This window comes from Temnothorax longispinosus, chromosome 4, assembly GCF_030848805.1.
Source record: "Temnothorax longispinosus isolate EJ_2023e chromosome 4, Tlon_JGU_v1, whole genome shotgun sequence".
Classification (NCBI taxonomy): domain Eukaryota; kingdom Metazoa; phylum Arthropoda; class Insecta; order Hymenoptera; family Formicidae; genus Temnothorax; species Temnothorax longispinosus.
Genome location: NC_092361.1, coordinates 16,070,929 through 16,085,804, shown reverse-complemented (window position 1 = coordinate 16,085,804; position 14,876 = coordinate 16,070,929). Strand labels below are relative to the sequence as shown.

Below are 14,876 nucleotides of genomic sequence, written 5' to 3'. Positions count from 1 at the left end.
GTTCTCATTCCGCAAAAGTATATTTCTACTTTCCCTCTATGCGTCCCACGAATAACATACAATATACATCACAACGCAAAAGGTCCGAATCGGACTTTCATCCGGAGGAACGTATCGCCGTTGAAGAAAAGCGCAAGCGCTTCCGACGAGCCACCAGTGATGGCCCTAGTTTTCTCGTTCTAAATTTTCCAATCTAATCCGAGCATCTGATTCATCATCGTCGTCGCAAACGACGCGACGCGACGCGGCGAGAGACGAGACGCGTCTCTCTCGGACGGCCGCCGGCCGCGTCGTCCGGGTAACGGCGTCGCGTCGTCAACGTTGTCGCCGTTGTCACCCCGACTCCCCGACCCCACTGCCGTTGCTGCGACGACGACGGTGCCAGCACTTGGCACTAAACTTGGCAGTGGTAGTAGCGGTGGTCGGGTGTCGGGTGGCGAATGTGGCGATGGTCAGTACTGGCGACGGTGGCTGGTGGCGACGACGGTGGCGAAGGTTTAATCGCGGCCGTTCCGTTCCGCGCGAGAGCCGCGAGAGCTCGATAGTGACAGTTTACGCGTTGCTGACGGTGGCAGCTGCCGAGAGTGCCGAGTCTGGCGGCACGTCTCGCTGCTGATAAAAGGTGCAACATACACGCACGCACGGGCGCGCGCGCGCGCGCGCGCATAAACGGACGCGGCCATGCTGTAGCAGTGTAGCGTGTCGCGCCGCGTATATACAATACAATACACTCGACGCCGCTGCGCGTGTACGCCACGCATCGTCGTCGCTGTCGTCCGCCGCTCCGTCGTCCACACACAATGTCCTCGTCGTCGCCGATCATGGACAGCGCGGTGACGCACAGCCCGGGCGGGCTGGCGAGACTGTCGGCGTTGCTCGGCGCTCCGGAACCCGCGCTGCGTCTCCTCGTCTCCATTCTGCTAGGTAAACCTAACCCGTTTCTTCTTTTTCTTCCGCGTTTCCACCCGCGCCGCGCCGTGCCGCGTCGACGTCGACGATCGACGAGGGGCGATCCGAGAAGCGGACCCGATTTTCCCTCCCTTCATCTTCATCTCTCTTTCCGTTTCTCGAGATTCCTCGGTCTCGCGAATCGAATCGATCCGCGCGTGTTCATTCATGACTCGTCCGCTCGAATCGCCGGCGTGCGAAGTGCGAACTGCAACCACCCACCCCGTATCACCACCCCCGTCCTCGCGGAGCCCCCCTCGGGGACACCCCTCGCGTTACGTCGTTATAGCGTGTATAGCGATACGGTTGATAGTAATCTATAACGACGTAATTGCTCCTACGCGAAGGTTGCCTATCTAATCGTTAAAAAACACACTTTACTGTCAGCAGCCTTTCTCTTGTCGGACTGTCTCATTTCCGTGTCCCGTAAAAAGGCATGTGCGCAGATTCGGATCCAGGCTCTTTGTCCTTTGCTGTTTCTTTGTTTAACGACGCTGAAAATCGCGTTTCATCTTCCGAGAGCTTTTTTACGCACACGGGGAAGATATTTTAAGATATTTCATAATTTTTGTACCTTGCACTCTTTTCGGTCCCGCGCGTACGTCAACAATCGCTCCTTCCTCTGCTCAATAACACGCAGTAATAATATATTACGTGTGTTTAGTCAGCGTAAAATAATATGAAATGTATATGTGGGAGCAAAAAAAACGCGTGCGTGCAGCATATATATAAATATATGCAGGCTCGGAGGTATGTTCCGGGACTTTTATATTTTATATCGGCATATATTCCAGAGGATATTTTCCAGGACTGTCCTGAAAAAAATTTAAGTCCGACGGCCAGTTTCCAGGACAGTTTTCGAATCTGTTTTACAAATGTGAGGGTATATTCCAGTACTGTACATTTTAGAAAACATAAACAGTCCCGGAACCTACCTCTGGGCATACATATATATGTATATATGCACAAGTGTGTTTATTTACGACCGCGTCACGTTACATAACCACGTTACGCTAGGAGATACATCGCTATATCTAAAAAACAGGCGTGATCTGTTCCGTCCTAATAAGGTCGAATTCTATTCTTCTTTTGATAGAATTTTAGTCCGGTCAATAGAAAAATACGCTACGCGTTAGACGATCTATTGTTAAAATAGCGTCGAAGATGTGTGATTAGCAAGAATACAATGATAACTTTATTACTTTGTATATACAAGACATTACAAGATTTGGTTCTAAGTTGGTTGGATGATTAAAAAGAGCATAGAGAAAATGGAAAAAAATATACATATTTGCAAAAGGGGCGGCTATTATACGATGCCTATCCGTAACAAAATGATAGTTTAATCGCAAGGGAACGGAACGTAAGACGAGAGAAACAGAGTTTAAACAGACAGATTGCGTAAGAATGCCAAGAATATGACAGGCATATGATAAGCACAAAGTTGCGCTTGTATTGTATCAAATAATGAGATTTGATAAAACGAGAAGCGAGACGGAGTGAAAAAAGGAAAGTAAAGAGGAAACATTTAGCTCTGCAATTTGTTTCTCGCTTCCCGTTTGATACTTTATCTGATTAAAAATTTGGAGTTTTACTATATTGACTGTATTTAATCTTAAAATTTTTAATTATAACAGTTTATCAGAAAACGAGATAAAGCGAATTCGAGCGAGTTTGAATGAGTATCTAATTGTAAGATAAAAGAATCATTGGATGACATACATACGTATGATATATAATAATATAATTATAAATAATCGTATGATATGTAATAGTTATAAATAAATATACCTGCAACAATAAAATAATTATAAAACAATCGTTACACTATTTTTTGCTTACATTAGTAATATAACATTACAACGCACAGTGGTTTCAATTTTTTCAAAAAAACAGGCCAAAGCTTTGTTTTTTAATTATCAATTTGTGGTAATTGTAATGATTTTTTATTGTGCTATATCGAAAGATTATAGAACCAACAAATCTCGAGAATATTTTCACTTTACTCTATTTAAAAGGAATATTAAAAATAGATAATTTTCTATGTTACTTTTTCTATAGCGTCAAAAGTATTTTTTAAATTATTTTTCTGGGATTTTTTTCGGATATGAAATAATATGTCCGTTTTTACTTTATTTGGTTAAAATTTTGTGGAGGAGCAATTAATTTTAACCAAATGAGCATTGATATTTGATATTTAAACGATATTTATTTCCAATATGGTTTATTTATTTTGATTCAATAAATTATTGCATTCATAGGCCTACAAAAAAGCCCGATTGAGATCTCATTTTTAATGTGCTATCTGAATGTCAAGTTTGAATTTCTGAAGAAAGAACTTGCCCCCTTTGCTGATATCGTAAAATATTTAACGAAGATATTTAAAGGTGTTCATGATAAATGAATATGTGATCGACATCCATATATAAATGGCTCAACCAATACCGTTCGTTCTGATAATTTATTGCAATGTTACAAGATACACGTATTATTGTGTTACTTTGTTATTACAAGAATTATTTTAAACGAAATTTATTTAAAAAATAATATAAGTTATATAAGTATTGTATAAATGATTTTGGCCAGGTTCAGAGACTTTTAGAATCACAATATAAAGATTTTATACACGTAGGTATATAAAATTTGTATACAGATCAATATTTATTTCATTCAAGATCGATATACAACAGAGAAAATGTAGAAAAGACGCAGAAAATTATAGAGATAATTAATGTGGAGCTATAATAACCAAGGAAAAAATTATAAAAAATTCTAACTTGATATGTAATTTGATTTCAGGATTTCCCGTTGCTCTTATTCATAGGTATACGCTCTACGGCAAAGACCCCATTCGTCAGCACTTATTTTTTATAGCGTGCGGTCTCTCAATTGGCTACTGGAATTACGGTAATTCACTTGAACAGTATCTTAATTCGCGGAGAATGACACGCAAATGATACCCCGGCGCTCGTATATTTATAATAGATGATCACATGGCAATAATAATGATTTTGCAGATTGTAATATACTCCATTCATCGACGGCGGTATGCGCGACGTATCTGATCCTGACGATCCTCGGCAGCAGCGCATTGTCCGTCATAGTGACGTTCCTCTTCAACATGACGTACCTACTTTACGGTAAAGCAACAATGACGATAAATTTGAAAATTTATTCATCTTCGAAAAACTAGTCCACGCATATTTACATATTTATATATTTACATATTTATACTCTGCGGCACTATCTATTTATTATTCTCAAGCTATCTGGCGCGGTTATCGTAGAATTAAAATAATGCGTTCAAGGTTTCTAGCAGAAAACTTTTTTTGATTTACCGATTAAATTCACTTTTCGCACCTGAAAACTAGAACGGCGCAAAAAATTGAAATGTAAGAATTAAACGACAATTATAACGAAAAACGACAATTTTCTTACATTACGTGCGTTACAGCCTTCCATTCGGAATTTTCTTTGGCATATTCGAAAAGTTGCGAGCAATTTGTATCGATAATTTGAAATAACATTTTAAATATATTTTTTAAATATTACACTATAATAATTTTTGTTGTAATTGGTCGAAATATTACTTTTCAGTTTCGCAATCGTTTGCTTTTATTTCGTAATGAGCGTCATCGTTTTCTCATTTTCTCTCGTCGATCGTTTCGAGCTACAAAGCAATTTAAACAAATTGTTGTTTGTTAAACATAAATTGTTTTCCAATACAGGCTATTACACCACCAGTACCCAAGATTACGATATAAAATGGACAATGCCGCAGTGCGTGCTGACCCTTAGGTTAATAGGACTTGCATTTAATTTATGGGACGGTCAAAAACGTGACGTACGAAACGCAATTTTTTTCCATAATTCTATTATCTCGTTCATTTCGCGGCGTAACGATCACGGTGTTGTAGGAGGAGCTTTCCGATAGTCAAAAACGCGTGGCATTGAAGGAGCGACCGTCGCTGTTGGAAATTGCGGCGTACGCTTATTTTCCAGGCGCCTTCCTCATCGGGCCGCAGTTCAATATGCGACGGTACTTGGACTATGTCAACGGTCATCTCACAGAACGCGTACGTTGATGAATGAATTAGAAAGATACTAATCTATCGACGAATCATTTAGTTCTTCAGTTTAAGAAAATACGACTGTCCATTTAATATAAGTATCATGTTTTTACATTTTATAGGATCCTCGAACTGGTGCCATTAAGCTGCCGGATTGCGTGTCAGCGGGATTGTTACGAGCTTTCATTGGATTCATATATGTAGCGATATTCCAAATCGGCACACTCTACGTTTCCGATCAGTATCTCTTTGAACCATCGTTCCAGAAGCTGAATTTAATAAAGAAGTGCTTGCTGATCGGCTTGTGGGGCCGTATCAATCTATACAAATACGTCAGCGTCTGGCTAATCACAGAAGGGGTACGTAATTGAAACAGTTTTTTTTTAACGTTGTTTATTTTTATTTGTATGTGCTTGTTGTGTTGTTATCGTTTAATGTTTCGATTTCAGGTGTGCATCACTTTTGGTCTCACACATAACGGAAAAGACTCCAAAGGTCGTATTAAATGGGACGGTTGTGCGAACGTTAAACTGCGAACATTCGAAACTAGCACGCAGTTCAATCACTACATTCTCTCGTTCAACATAAACACCAATCACTGGTGTGCCGAGTACATTTACAAGAGGCTGAAGTTTCTGGGTTCAAAAATGTACAGTCAAGTAATAACGCTGCTTTTCCTTGCCCTCTGGCACGGTTTTCACTCTGGATACTATCACAGTTTCTTTATGGAATTTATCGTGTTGTACTTTGAACGAGACGTAAGTATATACAATTACGGCTCGCACGAACAGAGAGCTTTCGCATGTTTTTTGACATTTGACAGTTGCTTGCTTGTTTAATCCTCATGTCCCGCTCGCTTTCTCTTTTTTTCTCAGATTGGACCAGTATTACAGAACAGCGAGAAAGTGCAAACGCTCCTGAAGACGCGATGGGAAGCACGTATGCTCGCTTGGATCTTTATGAAGCTTTACACTTTTGTTTTCATGGGATACGTCCTCGTGTCGTTCGTACTTCTCTCGTATCCGCGGTATAATCAAGTTTACGCTAGTTTGTATTATTGCGGACACGTGTTCTTCCTCTCCTACCCGTTCCTCGCGCCGTACATTAAACGATTGATTGGTCAAAGACATGAACGTCAGCGATCGCACCAAGAATAAGATAGCACAATCTCTCTTTTCTTTTCCCTCCACATCGTTAAGGCATTGCCCCTGTACTTGGTTTTTTTTTCTTTCGCACCGTTGTTCGTTGCGAATCGATATTCGAGAAGACGTACAGCTGTGGTGTAAGGAACGCTGGTATACAGTTACGTTCACTTACAGTCACTTAGTCTTCAGAGAGAAATGTGATAGCGCATATCCAATACGGAAGATACGGGAAATAATAAAGCGTATTACCATCACTATCGCGTTTCGTAACGGCTGTGAATCCTTTCATAATGCTGAATTTCCATGGCTTGAATATACGGTCGACGATCGAGTTTCATGAGTGAAAAATTCTCCCTTGAAGAATCTATCGCTGAAATGAAATGACGGTGGTAGATGGAATATATGCACGGATATTACTGCTAAGAACATTTTAATTTGTAAATCGACGCACCATTTAGAGAAAATTTCGCTGGTCGAGAATTTTGTGTGCCTGTATTTGGACGTTTCTACGATCAAACTTTACGACACAAAAATTCAAGCGATTCTAGCAAATAGTTTCTAGATACTTCAGTATTTTCCTACAACAGTACGTTCTTGCGTCTTCAATCGTATTTTTGTATATGTAGCGTGTTCGATTGGAAAGTTTTATTTACATGTATTCCATTTGTAATAAAATCTGTTTAAATGCGTTATTTTAGCGATAAGGATTGTTACGAATATAATAGTGTAGCGGCCGCGTAAGATAGTCAAGTGTCACAATATCTCAAAAAAGACTCGAAGGAAGAGGCAATTGTGCATTTAGGTAACGCAATAAGGACGTCCACTCGCTAAAATAATTTCAGGGAAATTGCGTTGCAGAGAACACCTAGAGAATAATACCGCGGTTTTTGTAAGTGCAAAAATAGCTAAAAGAACATAGTCAGGTATACGCGATATCGTGCACGATTGAAGTTGAAATATATATATTTTATCGTAGTGCTACATTTTTACCGATCTAATGCGATTAAACGCGTTTGCTATACCTCTCTAGATGTAAATACGACGATAACAGATTGACCGTGATTCTAGTCGAGTGTGTACCTTCTATCGTTTATATGCACGCTCTATTAGTGTCAATATACGGTATAAAGCGACGCGAGAAGCGATTTTCAATCTTATACGTTTGCAGTTATTTTTGTAGGTAAAAGTCTTAACAACGATGTATTTATCTATTCGTGCAGTAGAACACGGCTCTTATTATGCACACAGCCCTTCGAACACACAGCTCATCGAAATTAAGAGATATTAGTGGATACCAGTTCGATATATAAACAAAGTGTTCAGAAAACTGATATACTTTGCGATTTTGACACTCTTATCGCATTCACGTGCGATTAAGATAGATCGACGAAAAAAATGTAATCCTTCGCTTAACGACCTTGATTTATCGATTGCAAGTACGCCCAGTCTCTGGAGTCTTTAACGTAGTCGCATACAGGTTTACAAATTTTTAGATACTGGAACAAATAGGACTGTACAAGCGTAGCGCAGTCAGGAGTTATATTGCGTACATTTGCCGATAGTATTTATTATAGAGTTGAAACTAACAGGACGGTCCAACGTGACTTTTCTGACGTGAGACCCTTATACGTAGTTGATAAGTCGCGAATGGTGGAATTTTAACTCTTAAATTAATTTGAGAATTAAGATTCACGCTGGTCGTTTGTTTCGTACTTAATACCAATGCGAACACGCTCGGCAAATGCGCTATTAAATACTTGCGAATACCTTATCTTGGAATCATACGTTCCAAACGTCTTCGTGGGAATCGTTACCGTTATATATATAATCGCAAATTTAGTCGACAGATAGGCAAGACGTTTGGACAATAGGTATATTCTCGAGTACAGTTCAGGACTCTCTAATCTAAAACGTTGTTTCAAGGATAATGATAAGGATTGCACTTGCAAGTGTGCTTGCGATCTAGATTTCAACAATTTCGATTTCGTGTCACGTCAGTAGTGAAAGATGGAACAAGAAGCTTGAAAGTGAAAGGGGGAGAGAGAGAGAGAAACGGATTGTAAGAATCTGCGAAACGAAGAGTAAGACTAGCGAAGAGAAAGGCGGTGAAGTGATTAATAATGCCGGAAGTTATTTGATATAAAAACAGTGTATTTACGATTATTTTCTTAAAAGATACAAAAGAAACATCGACGTCTCGTATATAAAAATTATTTTTTTCTTTACATTTCTTTCAACAGAGGACCGCGACAAACGTCGGCACTCAGTCGTTCAAGGACTTATTGTTACGTATGCGTGTGTGTGTGTGTGTGTGTGTGTGATCTATGCATGTGTGAGTGTGCGTGTGTGTGTGTGCGAGCGACATCACGATTAGGCTTTAGCAACACGAAGCGTCTGCCTCTTAAGCACCTTCAAACACCATGCGGCCTATCTTATGAGATACTGGCGATATATATACATCCCTCCTACGATTATTAAGATCCATCCGGGCCCGCGTTCGCGTCGCGTCGCGTATTGCGAAACGACCGAGAGTAGTCACCACGTAAAATATTTGTCTCCGTGAAATGCCGAGGGTCTCGAGGGTGAGAGTGATGTGCGCTCCATGCGACGACTGATTCTAGTACGGTCCGCTGGGGCCCGGTTGCGGTGCCCCGTAACTGTCGATGGGTTGCCCCGGTTGTTGCCCCGGCGGGCCGTATTCGCCGCCGCCTTGTTCCTTCTGCAATTGCAAAAAATAAATACATAAGAGACAAGAAAGAGAGAGAGAGACGACACGTGGCGCATACATGAATTTTATATTGTGGCTATCACTCGGCCGTGATCTTTTCTGTGATGGCAATTTAGCAGAGTTCGGTAGTTAGTCTTCGTATTCGCATAATTTAATTCTCGCCGATATATCTAGTAGTTTAGCTAGCAAGGCAAGCAATTTCAAGGAAAGTAGCTCAGGCTGGAGGGATTTTTTTCAGCGGTTTAATTGTACGCCACGCGGAAGAACATCCCTTGATCGACAAGCGGACCGAGGCTCTCGATACTTGTAGCGCGCTAAGCGGAGTGCGACGTGTATAGCGAGCGAAAGATATCTTTTGTAACAAAGAGTTATAGCGATATTAGAGTTGTACTACAATACAATTAATCCCTGTGCAATCTGCGACACATTGTAGTAGAAATCTCGACAAGCTCGCTTAGAGCGGCATTACAAAGCGACATTCGAGGAGAAACTCTCTGTAATTATTCAAATTGTCGGCACGGCAATCACCTTGACAATTTCTTCTTCTTTTTTTTTTTTTTTTTATATAGTCGAGCCGTGGAAAGGTGATTCGCGTCCGACTAATAGTAAGGTCGTATACTCGTCTGATGAAGTGAAATATATGACGTGCGAATATCATCTACGCTTAATATCCGGATCCTTTCGTATCCTATGCAAAAACATGCGCCGCGCCGCTCGCTCCTATATCATCGAAATGAGCAATTTATATGCCGCGCGAGACGTCACACTTTCGTCTTTCGACATTCGCCGAAATCGTTTCTCGATAGACCGCTTTGAAAGCGGCTGCCAGCTGTAGATATATATACGCGCGTTTGAGCAACTGAAAAATTGCGCAACGCATTGCATTTAGATCCGACGATAGGGACGTCGTGCGTTATCCTTGCCGAGGTTCGTAGTTTGCGCGCGTCCAAGCGATTGCGTTGAAAAAAAAGAGAACTGCGTGAATTACACCGCCGAAGCGTAAAAAAAGAAAGAGGAAGAAAGATCAATAATGATTTTTATTCGACCAAACTGGCTATCTTTATTTAATATAGTCGTGTCACAACTATATTAAATAAAGATTGCCAGTTTGGTCGGACAAAAAAATCATTGTTAGTTATTTACTGGCGAAGCAGTGTCATATTTGGAAGGAAAGATCGTTACTTAAGTTTTATAGAGAGAAAGACAGATCAACAGTGATTTTTTATTCGACCAAACTGACTATCTTTATTTAATATAGTTGTGACAGTTATATTAGATACAAGATAGTCAATTTTGGAATAAAGAATCACAATTTGTCAATTATTTATTGGCGAAGCAAAGTCACATATGTTTGGTGAGAAAGATCCGTTACCTGAGTTTTGTAGCGGATGAAGTAGACCTCCGGTTTGCTGGGCTGTGTCGGTGTCTGCGTCGGCAGCACGACGTCGGGCGCCTCTTCCGGCTTCTTCACCAGGACGTAGATCAACGTCTTCTCCTCGTCCGGCTGCGGTAGCGGCGGCAGCTGCGGCGCGGTCGGCGTAGGCGGGGTCGGCGCCTTGATGAACACTATTTTGTAGTGCTTCTGCGGCGGCTGCGGCTGCGGTATGTTCTTGGGCGGCCTATACTCCGGCGCTTCCGGCGGCGGCACGTGGACGTACACGTGCTTGTGGATCACCGGGTTCTGTTGCGGCGGCCCGTAAGCCGCCGCGGGCGGTCCGTAACCTCCACCGCCGCCGCCGCCACCGCCACCCCCTCCGGAGGACGGAAAGTACGAGCTCACCGGCGGCTCCGGCGCCGGTTTCGCGAGCGTCAGCGCGATCGACGAGCAGGCGATAGCGAAAATCGTGCCCTGTTAAAAGTGAAAATACGGGCATGATCGTGACTGTAATGTTAACGAGGGGAATTGTAGCGAAAGTTACGATAAAGATTTTGCTGTATCCCGAGACATATCGCGGGCATTTACATTCGACGGGAATTATATCTTTATTCAAAAATTTCACCTGCGTTTTATATTTTGTAAAAGAATTGCGATTATTCGATACACTTTAATGCAATTCAGAGAAAACCAAGTTCGAGAAAGGATTTTACAATTTAAATTGTACATTTTGTTATTTAATGAAAATACCGATATAGTAATTTTTAGATAGCAACGAGAGATTGGCTGATTACAGCATAGGCGTTTTTATAATATACAAGTTTCTACTCGGTCTGGTGTGAAGAGTCTGCATAATCTTTCGTAATATACATTATAATTTTTAACTAATGCGAAATAGACGATTAATTGATTGCCACTCCTCGCAGTAACAGATGGTTACGTCATTACATTCCAGCTTTACGAAAAATGTAAAACAGATTATACTTTTTATGTAACTTACGCTACAATATTTTCTCCGCAAGATCAACGACTCGCCGATCATTTATCGCAGGCGAGTGGCGTGTCGAATATAACACGTTCGCGATATAAAGCGTGTAACAGCGAATTATTTTACCGATTACCTCGTCCACGGCGATTCAGGATCAATGAAATGAAAATACGCGACATGGTATATTGCTTAACTCGCTTAAAGAGCTCATTTGCGACAGACACTTCCACTTAGCAACTTCTCTCGGCCGCTATCGGCCAAATTGTGCGAGCACAATGGCTCGTTTATTGCGAACTCCCCGTGTACGATCTGACTCGCGTAATCACGCACGATTATTCATGTATTTATCTTCGGTAAAAGGGTAAATGCGACGCGTCAAGGAACTGATTAACGACTTTCAATAAGCCCCCACACATAAGCTATACATTCGTCTCTTCTTCACTTGATTGGTCAATTTCCGACAGACAGGGTCAAAGTGCCACGTTTTATCTAAGATTTCGTTAGCTTGTAATGGCTTTATAGATTTTCAAAGCTTTGTGTATCTCAGCGCGTGAAGTGACGAGTCGTCCGTAATTGGAATTTGATTAAAAATTTAAAATAATATACAGTGGACACTCATAAAACTTAAGTTTCGAGTCTTAATAAATGAAAGAGAAGAGTATTATTTTATTTTATGATTACTTCAAAATAAAAATCACCGAGTATAATCAAAGAAGAAGAACGGGAGAGAAAGATAAGTGATTTTCATCTCTTGGGAAATGAAGTTTACTTTTTTTCACCACTGAGCCAGTCTCATCCGCGCGCGTTTTAAAAGTATAATTTAAATCTCGAATGTTACGGTCGCGCGAGCAGGAAGGCGAGTTATAATCCACGCCAATTACGCTCTCTTAGATGAAACCATCATTCGTCCGCCCGACAGATATCTTTGAATTCTCGATTTGCGTTCTTTCCGGAGATATTGCGAGAGAGCCCATTAAATTCCGAATAGCGTTTCCCATTCCCGCGACGGGCATGTTCCATTAGCGCGAAAACGGAAGAAGCGCGCGCGGCGTGCGATGCGATGTGAGCGATAACTCACTCCGCTCGAGCGGAGCTTCCTATTCACTTAACGACCCCCGCGCCGATCATTTAATCATGCTTTTAGTGCCGCATCGAAACTCCGCTCCGCGTGCTATAAGACTTCTGGAGCCGCTTTCCCCATTTTCCTTCTTTCGCGCTATAATTATCGAGACCGTATCGGCGTCGGTGTCGGTGAACAGAGCGGGAGCAGCACACGGTATAGGCGGGTTCCCCTTTTACTTTTGCCCGCGCCGCGAGCGCGGTTTTGATCCGCGATATGAAATTCGTGCCGATGCACCTCGCGCGTACAGTGGGATGCACGCTCGACGGATTTTTCTCCTCTCCTCTCCTCGGGAAAAACGCGATCACGTCGTCGCTTTCCATCGGCTGGGGAAAAAAACAGGAGCCGACGCGACCGCTGGAACCGCGCTGACGTAAACGCACACGGGGTTCTCCTCGAACGAGACGGAGCAACATATCTCTTGTTCGAGGGACATCTCGAATAAATTCCCGATGCCTTTCGACAAATTCCCTCGCGTATATACGAATCATTAATCTCGCGTATATGCCTTGTCGACGCGGTGAAAACGCAAAAAGAAAAGAGACAAAAAAGAGACGAGCGACTGGATGTATCCAGCGATGATTGCATGACGATTTCGTAAGAATTCGAACCGAAAGTTACTCCTATTAAATGCACCTGGCCACTCGATCAATTGACTTTACGCGTTTCACTTGGTCAAGAGGATTGCGTCAATCGACGTTTAAATTTGGTAACCGGTCTTGAACGTTGCAGAAGAGACGTTCGTTTGCACCTTCGGATAATCGCGCGGCTCGGAGGAGCGAGCGATTCACAGGAAAATTACGCTCGTCGTCGTAAATATATTAGTCATCGAAGTAAAACGATTTCCCGACACGCATATGACGCACGATCATCCGCGTATAAATGTTTGCAAAACGGCAAACGTGACACTCGGATATTTTCAACGTCTCTCGCATCGCGCCGTAAACGGATTCACTCGAGAATAATGATTTAATTGAGATATTCTTGCGTACCGACGATGTGGTCACCTCGCGTTTATCTCGAATCCTGAAGTGTGAGAGACGTCGGTGAGAAGAAAAAATACGCACGATTATCTTTGAAGATATAATTGCGCCTTTGAGTACACTGTTAAATATTAAAGGATAAAATTTAAACCTTGACATTTTGTTATTTTTAACTACCATGTGTGTCGAAATTTATTATTTTAACACAAAACAGTATTATTTTAATTCCATTTAGTTAAATTAACATTGTTTTAGTCAAATTAACGACATATTGAGTAGGAGCAATAGCGACCTGTAGGAATAATTGAAAATAACTCAAATTGAGTATATAATTTGAACGTTCGTTTGCGACGAAGCGGTCACCTCGTACTCATCTCCAAACTTGAAGCGCGAGAAACATGAAGTAACGCCGACGATGGAAAAAAATACACAATTATCTTCGAAGAAATAATTGCGCCTTTGGGTGCACTGTTAAACATTAAAAAATAAAATTTAAACCAATACTTCAAGTTAAATAACATTTTGCTATTTTTAACTACCATGTTTTTGTCGAAATTTATTATTTTAACGCAAAACAGTATTATTTTAATTCCTTTGACTTAGTTAAATTAACATTGTTTTAGTTAAATTAATAACTATTGAATAGCAGCAGTGGTGTGACCTATAGAAATAATTAAAAATAACTCAAATTGAGTATAATTTGACACTACGGAATTTAACAGTGTACAAGAAACAATAATCAAACTCGATAATTAAGAACGTTCGCGACGAAGCGGTCACCTCGCATTCATCTCCAAACTTGCAGCGCGTGAGAAGCGAAGTAACAATGATGGAAAGAAAAAAAATATGCACCGATTATTTTTAAAGACCGCGAGCCTTCGGATAGGAGACCGAATGATTGAGCTCGATAATTAAGAACGTATACGTTCGCGGTCGCGCTTCGCTACTTACCGCGGTGGTCCGCATTTTCTCCCACGTGTGTGCGCGCGCCGGAGGCTCAAGGTAGTACTCCCGAAATGTGAGGCACGTAGAAAAAGAGGAATGTCGAGCGTTTCACTTGCGAGCTTTCACGCGTGTGGCGTGCGGTCGAGGCTCTTCCGAACTTTTATAGAGGCCAACCGAGAGGGATACCCACGGAAAAGGAAGGCACAGGAAGGTGGCCGGTATTCGTGGTCGTCGCCGTCGTTACGCAGGCCTCCTCGAGGGGGTTTCTTCTTTCGTCGTCATCGTTCGCCGCCGCCGCCGCCGCCTGGCCGCCTCCTCTTCTTCGGCCGCCGCGGTTCGATTCGCGGGGACCAAAGGTGCGCGACACACAGCTAGAAAATGAAAGTACTCCAGAAAATGAAGATTCATCGTCGCGCGGAACGATTTACGCGACGATCTAGCTGACGCTGCCTGGCCGAGATTTTTCCTTCCGTATATACCGCCGAAACGAAAGCATTTATTCTCTCGCGTATATCCACGATAATTCTTAATCGGCGGCAATTGCGCGCAGATTCCGCCCGCAAACGAAAGTTAA

General features: G+C 42.0%; 2 protein-coding genes across 2 annotated transcripts; one reads left to right on the top strand and one right to left on the bottom strand.

Moving 5' to 3' along the window:
• Window positions 1-327: 327 nt before the first annotated feature.
• On the top strand, window positions 328-9,548 carry Nes (lysophosphatidylcholine acyltransferase 3 protein nessy). The gene is made up of 8 exons (XM_071776265.1): window positions 328-924; window positions 3,748-3,855; window positions 3,966-4,088; window positions 4,677-4,792; window positions 4,866-5,024; window positions 5,141-5,377; window positions 5,468-5,776; window positions 5,894-9,548. Exons 1-8 carry the CDS (start codon window positions 801-803, stop codon window positions 6,173-6,175), a joined length of 1,458 nt encoding a protein of 485 aa, XP_071632366.1. The 5' UTR covers window positions 328-800; the 3' UTR covers window positions 6,176-9,548.
• Window positions 8,453-14,619, bottom strand: LOC139811847 (uncharacterized). Its single transcript, XM_071776271.1, has 3 exons — window positions 14,309-14,619; window positions 10,264-10,740; window positions 8,453-8,882 (listed from the first exon to the last, which is right to left on the bottom strand). The coding sequence occupies exons 1-3, from the start codon at window positions 14,321-14,323 to the stop codon at window positions 8,781-8,783; spliced, it is 594 nt and encodes a 197-aa protein (XP_071632372.1). The 5' UTR covers window positions 14,324-14,619; the 3' UTR covers window positions 8,453-8,780.
• Window positions 14,620-14,876: the final 257 nt, after the last annotated feature.